Below are 7,500 nucleotides of genomic sequence, written 5' to 3'. Positions count from 1 at the left end.
TATGCTGTTCATTGAAACTGGGCTGCATATTGCCTGATCTTTACATGAAAGTTTACAAAGTAATAAACTAATATTTTCTAGTATGGTCCAAGTACAGTCATTTTGCAGCTAAAAATGGATATTTCTGGAAATTCAAAATGGCGGACCATGGAGAAGATCCCCCTTTTCATGTATGAAAAGTGACATTTTTCCAGTCATAATGAATACTTAGAATTTGATGGTGGTGGTAAGTATTCATGAAAAAGGTAACATTAGTGAATGGGCAGCATGAATTCTGGAAATAAACAACTAAAAATCTCACACAGTGTACCTTTAAGAGTACTTCTACTTCTACTTAAAACATGAAAAACACATGCTACTAAGAATCCTGGTCCTCACCTACGTTAACCTTACGACTACAATCTTTTTCTATCTCTTCTTCCTCTGCCTTCCTGCTATTTCTGCCTCTCTTCTCTTCCTCTCCTTTTAAATCCATCTAACAATGATGTTTTTTTCCCATTTGTTGAGCACTTTGAGTTGCATGCCTTGTATGATACAGTGCTATACAAATACAATTATTATTATTATTATTATAATGTTTAACTTATAAGGCTGTCTAAGGTTGCTGGGGTAGGGGTGAGGGGATATATAGAGCAGAAGCACCTGGTGACGTTGCACTTGCTGTGGTTAGTTATACGCAGAACCGCAGAGTTAAATCCCCGTCGCCTCTCACAGAGATGGGGTGAATTCGACTCTTGATTTTGTGCTGATGCTCCCTGACTGGCTCCTCCCTGACTCCTTCCTCTGGAGTGCCTTTGTTGCCAAACAGAATTGAGCCAGTGCACCTGGCATGGCGATGCTAGCCTGAGCGACGAGAGAGAGAGAGAGAGAGAGAGAGAGAGAGAGAGAGAGAGAGAGAGAGAGAGAGAGAGAGAGAGAGAGAGAGAGAGAGAGAGAGAGAGAGAGAGAGAGAGAGAGAGAGAGAGAGAGTTACAGAGCTAAATCCCCATTGCCTCTGACAGCAGGGTGAATCGTATCTTCAACTTGTGGTGATGATCCTTGACGTAGTTGCTGGAGCCGCTTTGTTGCTACGCAAAATTGGAAAACGGATGCACCTGGCGATGCGAAATGGAAACCCCCCCCCAAAAAAAAAACGTCTGTGCTGTGACCCGGCTGTGGGTCACAGAAACCCAGAGATAAGCCCTTTCAACTGCCTCTCATGGCACCATTATGGAACTATTTCTCTTTTTTCCTGTAGAAAATGCTGGATTACCTGAAGGAGAAGAGAGATGTGGGTTTCTTCAAGAGCTTATCAGGGCTTATGCAGTCATGCAGGTAAGTTGTGCCGGGCCTGCTAAAGATGGCAGTGCTGCTGTGTGCCTTTAGCATAGCAACAACAAAAACACCTCCTAGTCGCCATCATATCTGTTTGTTAATACAGCATATACACACAGAATTGACATGACAACCCACCATCGATCAATGTGATTTATCACAAGTGACATGACACCACTGCACAGTACACATTGACACATACAGTATGCATACATTTTTGCACAATTTGTGACTACGTATAACCGGAGTGACGTGTGCCATGTGATTTATGCCCCTTTTCTTGGGATAACATTGGGGGATAAGCCTTTGCAGTCTTGGTGGTGTTGGGAAAGAGTGAACAAAAGACAAAGACCTGTAGACTAGCGGTGTTCACGCTCAACATGCTGAAGACGTGTTGTGTTGTCTGCTGTTCAAATAATGTAGCCAAACAGCCGTGGTGGACAAAGTAAAAGTAAAAAAAGGAAACACCGTTTTTTTTCCAACACAGGTAACTTGTCTGAGTAAAAAGTATTCCAATGTACTTGTCTTATGATAAGCTCATTCTGCACAGTTTCTATTGAGTTTGTGGTGGGTCCTTGTTGAGTTTTTATTGTTTTTCAGTAATAACACAGTCTATCTCAATAGGTAGGTACAATTAAGTAAACAGTGTAACAGCTATGTAGTATCATGTGCTACTGTTGTAATTACACCACGAAAGTACTTTTACTTTTACTTTGTCCACCACTGCCAAACAGCCGTGGCTGAAGCATGTGCTGTGTTTATTTAGGCTAGCCGACGTTGTATATAAGCAGGGGTGCACATAACTGGTACGCAGGTGCGCATGCGCACCAAAAATTAGCAATGCGTACTGCCACCTCGGTCACTACAGCGCACTTGCGTACTGACTATCTCACCAGACTGTCGATGTTGGTGAATGGTCAAACATGTCCAAAAAGAAACAGACAACAGTAGCCTAATCAGCCTAATCAATTCTTTGGAGTTTCGTCAACAGCAAAGAAAATTGAGTCAGCTATTTAAAAAACAAAACTTTCCGAGAAGAGGCTCCAAGTGCCGTGGCGTGAGGCTAATGATGAGCGGACAGAAATGTAGTGAAAGTCCCTTGAAATGCGGAATCGTTCCGTATGTGGTAGTGAAAGCATGCGTTCTGTGTTGAACAGGTAAGGGACGCTATGTGTCCCGTTTTCTCATGAATGCCTAAAAAATGTCACTCGCATATCAACTGTAAATCTAACGACAGTCAGTGCGAGCGCGACCGAGTTGAGCTCCTGGCTCTCTCCTCCTCCCTCCATCATTATGGAATTGTGCCGTCTTTTAACTCCCAGAATGGACGCGCACCCCCATTATTCTCATTGGCAACTCCGATGCATAGAAGTTAAAAACTGAAAGCATGCATCCATGCGCGTGGCTTCTTAAATGCACGCAGTTCCCGGCCAGCTCCACGTCTTAATTTCGTCAGCTTCCTCCCACCATATTCCAAACGGACACCGCATAGAAGTGTATTCCCCTCTGTGCATCAGTTAGCAGGCATGACGGCGAAATCGACAAAAACAGATGAAATCCAGACAATAATCACTTAACTTGAAGATGACATGTTGACCATTTGTAGGCTAATTAAGAATTTAAAGAATACCAAACTAACAACACATTTGATTAGGCTTCCTTGCACCAGTTGCATTAGCCTTCAAACAACATGTGTCAACGTTCGTGGTGATCATGTTTTATCCTTCGACACTGCAGACAGTAGACTTTTTTTTTTTTAATACCGCGGATGAGGTGCGTACCAAAACATATTTGCTGGTGCGCATATGAGTAACGGCCTAAAAAAGTTATGTGCACCCATGTATATAAGTTAATGAGACATTGGGTTTGTTTTCCCCCAAAAGGAGCGGAACCTTCCGTTCACGAACAAAGTACCCGGATGGCCAGTTAAACGTATACAAGTATACATATAGTATTGCACATTAGCCCAAAGCAAATGATTTTAAATATTGTGTCCTCGCTCTCTCTCCAGTGTGCTGGACCTGAATGCTTTTGAGAGGCAGAATAAAGCTGAGGGCTTAGGCATGGTGACTGAGGAGGGATCAAGTAAGTATGAAGAGCAAGATGGTGAGAAGTCTGTCTTTCCTTCCTTCCTTCCTTCTGCCCTTCCTTCCTTACTTCCTTTCATTCTTTTCTCTTCTTTGTTTCATTATTTCTTTTTTCTTTCTTCCTTACTTTCTGTCTTTCCTCCTTTCTTTCTTTCTTTCTTTCTTTCTTTCTTTCTTTCTTTCTTTCTTTCTTTCTTTCTTTCTTTCTTTCTTTCTTTCTTTCTTTCTTTCTTTCTTTCTTTCTTTCCTTCCTTCCTTCTTTCTTTCTTTCTTTCTTCCCCGCTGCCTTTCATTCCTTCCCTTTATTCCTTCGTTCTTTCTTTACTTCCTGTCTTCCCTCCTTACCTCCCTCCTTCCTTCCTTCCTTCCTTTCTCCTTTCTCCTCTCCTTTCCAATGACCAGCTGTGCCCATTGAGGTAGTCAAAAGCAGGTTACGTACAAGTACAGAGTGGTGTAAAACGCCTTCATTGCTTTTCCAATGACCCCATCACACCATCACAATGCCCAGCTCTCCATGCTGACAGCGAGTGACGAGCCCTGGGATTGTCACAGTGCTTTTGGCGAGGACAGCTAAGGTGAGATGGGACCTTAATGGCATTCACACAGCCGATATGAATTCCCTCCCCTGAAGGAAATTGCGGCGGCTGGGAACGAAAATTTCATTAGCCCCGTGATGGAGTCCTTTGAAAAGCAATCGCCATGTACGTACGTCCACCAGAGCCTGCCTTTATTACATCTCGACCGCTGCGAGCGACTAGAACAAGATGCTCTTAGACTTACACAGTGTGTTCTCTGAAGCTGTGAGGCAATGGCCCTCGCTCGCTCCGACTAAGCTTTGCTTTTTTCGTCGTCTGGGTTTCAGATGGGGGAAGCTGTTTGAAGGAATTTTTTTGGACAATGTCTGAGCAGTTTGTCCACATTGGTTATTTTTTTTATTAGTGTTTTAAAAAAACGTAGGTAAATAACAATTTGGGTTGCTGGAGCAGCATTGCCATTTTTCCTAAGCCAGCTGCACTGCATCTAGCTGTTGTGATAATGCTGCACCATGGTTCAGTGCTTTAGTTCATTTGGCTGCTAATGTGTTTAATTTGGATTTTTGTGTGATATAATGACACTTTGACAGTGAGGAGATAACACAGTGAGGCGGTGCTTACGGGCAATTAAATGTGGAAGGGGTACGCACATCAGAAAAATATGTAATTACAAGTGAAGAGTTCAGATGCAAAACCCCCTAACTCCATGTCTGAAGACCTGCACTTCTATATTTTTAGAGAACCCTGTTGTTGGTTTGGTTTACATTCATGTACTTGATAATACATATAAATAGTTATATTACATAAATAAAATAAAAAATATGCAATTTTGAGAGCTTTATATTAAATAAAAATGAATTAAAATTATTTTCTGAAAAGGCACTTAGGGGGTTTTGCATCTGAACTCTTCAAGTGTTAATCATATGTAGCAACTATTTTACAAGGAGTGGTATACTATGCCCACTGTCTACTGTATTTAGCAATATTGTATTAATTCACTATTAAATTGAACCCAAACTGTACTACTGCAGTTGAATTTGATTTAATACAAAGAGGATATGACACATCATATTATAAATATTAAATTGCGTGGACCTATCTGTGCTGGTTACCAAACGACAAAAACAATTTGATTCAATCAAAACAAAAAGGATCGCAAATGCTATTTGCTTTGGTCCCACTCCTCTCAGACTATAAATTGTCTGTTTTGTGAGTGCACTGCGAAATTAGATGTATTGGGCCTGTTTGTGCCTGTGCTGAAACTCTCTCTCTTTGCAGATTAGCCAGCAGAGACGTGCAGCGTGGTGATATGAGCCACCTATGCGTGTTCTCTCCGGCACTAAGCAATTAACATGGCCAACGCAGCAAGAGAGACAGGCTGTATGGATTAGGGGCAAACTCAGTTAGCTCTGGATGTTTAATTGTGCTTTCTATTGATTTTGAGTGCAGTCTCGATCCAATTTACACACAGCGGGACAGTTATTTTATATTATTTTTTCCCCTTTACTTAAAAAAAATACTGATTATGCCACAGTAAAGCTTCCCTCTTTAGTCAACCATGGTACATTTAGTAAAAGGTGGCAACCACACATTGATTGCATATGCCTCAGGCGGTGAATTTCTTTCACAGTGAAATCCAGAGGGAAGGTACACTGTAGAATGGTTCTGCAGTTATGAAATGGTTGTAAGCTCCCCCACAAATTGGGTTTGTTTCCCAGTTTGTCTATACTACATTTTATATACTTTAAAGTACTGTATATACTGTATTACTATATATACTATATGTATATATATTACTATATACCATATATTTTATGAATTTTATATAATACCTTTAGCATTACATTCTTAATATAAGGCTTTTATGTTTCCTGTATTTATTGGTTACCTTATTTGATTGATTAAGTCGAGCAAGGATTGATTTAGTTGATCAATTTAATTGACAAAGGTTTGTGGTCCACTGAAACAGTTGTTGTAGATAAACCACACTATACAGGTAGAGTGCAATTCTTTTTTTTAATTTAGTGGGATAGCATGACACACAGACAGACGTTTTGGCCTAAGCCATCCTCAGTGCCTTCACTTCTCTGCGCGTTAGAATGATAGTTGAGAGTACAGATTTTTTTTCACACCCAAAGACCTTTTTTTAAACAGTTTGTAGGAGTGTGCTTCCTTGAAAAAAATGTCCATTGAAACAGTGCAACTCACAATGCTACAATGATGGCTCAAGAACGTGGTGCAGCATTACCTCAACACAATAACAGTTCTTTAGAATGGTCCTGTATTTTGGCCACAGAGATAAACTCATTGCTCATTCCATGTTTGGCCTCCTCATACATGTGTGTATGTGTGTGTAATTCATCTAACAGGTGGACTGGCTTGTTCTTCAGTGTCATTGCATGGCTTTGGGAACTTTTTGGAGCTTTTGACACTTACTTGGCCTCGTTTTAAAGGGCTAAGGCTTCAATTGAAAGTACAAAAAACTGTTAGAGGAAACACACACACACTGGCCTGCCTGTTGAGTCACCCGTCACACTTCTGAGATTGCAGTCAAGGAGTTCACTTGCGATGAAGCGCTTTTGAGTTCTGACGAGCTTGCATGTGTAACCCTGCTCATTTTCACCACATTATACCAGGCATAAGTGATGGTTTTCCTAGCCTAAGTTTGACAACTTTCCCAGTTAGCGAGTTACCAGTTACTAAAATAGTCCGACTACTAATACCTGTTATCTTTCTATTATTAAAATGTATGTTCAGTGTCGTCTGGTCAGTGATGTCAGTTTATACGTATACTATATATCTCTGTTTGTACTTAACTCCTGTTATTGAAATTGTCTTCTCCTTTGCTTATGTCTGCTTTTTTTGTTTGTGTTTGTTTGTTTGTTTGTTTGTGATTGTTTGTTTCTTCCTGTCATTTTCTTTATCTCATCGGTCGCAGTCAACGTGAGTGAGCGGGGTAAATACATGGTTTAGATTCTCCTCATTTCCTTGCTGCTGCATCCCCGCCCCCATGCCCTCTTGCTCCTCCCCTTTCCCTCATCTCTCTTGAATGCGGTGATCGACTGCTCTGGTCTGCAGGCCTTTAGTTTTGTGCATGTTTTGACAGCCATATGCCAAGAATGTATAATAACGCCTACAGCGCAGTATTAACTGAATGCACAGAAAGGTGACATTAACACTGAAGCGAGCTGAATCAACTTCTAAAACCTTAAGGAGTCTGTAGACTAAACGAGTACCTCCTTTGGTCTTCATGCTAGCTCTCCTCTGCATTTCGGCAGTACTAACCACTTAACCCACACGTGTAGATGGAAAATAGGAATATATAAAATAAAAAAGCACTCAGACCTTGTTGTTTTCCTTCACATGGGAGATATAAAACATGTAAAACATTGACAATATAGTCAGTCTGGATATGTGTTTTTTTTAATATTCCTATTTTTCCAATGCACGCATTAATAAATAAAACCTTGCCCTTAGAGAGTTTATGTTGACACCCTGGTGATCTTCAAAATGGCCCTCTGCCAGTGTTGTATCTGTGAAGGAAAAGACGATCGTTCAGCTGGGGT

General features: G+C 40.9%; 1 protein-coding gene across 1 annotated transcript in view; it reads left to right on the top strand.

Annotated features, from left to right (window-relative positions):
• Window positions 1–7,500, top strand: part of LOC134435204 (ryanodine receptor 3-like) — a 414,716-nt gene that overhangs the window by 350,977 nt on the left and 56,239 nt on the right. Inside the window, exons 84-86 of the mRNA XM_063184070.1 lie at window positions 1,238–1,314; window positions 3,326–3,399; window positions 6,873–6,890. Coding sequence (XP_063040140.1) covers window positions 1,238–1,314; window positions 3,326–3,399; window positions 6,873–6,890 — 169 coding nt within the window. The remainder of the gene's footprint in view (window positions 1–1,237; window positions 1,315–3,325; window positions 3,400–6,872; window positions 6,891–7,500) is intronic.

The sequence above is a fragment of the Engraulis encrasicolus genome, chromosome 19 (genome assembly GCF_034702125.1).
Source record: "Engraulis encrasicolus isolate BLACKSEA-1 chromosome 19, IST_EnEncr_1.0, whole genome shotgun sequence".
Classification (NCBI taxonomy): domain Eukaryota; kingdom Metazoa; phylum Chordata; class Actinopteri; order Clupeiformes; family Engraulidae; genus Engraulis; species Engraulis encrasicolus.
The sequence above is the reverse complement of the archived record's forward strand: the minus strand, read 5'-3'. Positions and strand labels throughout refer to the sequence as shown.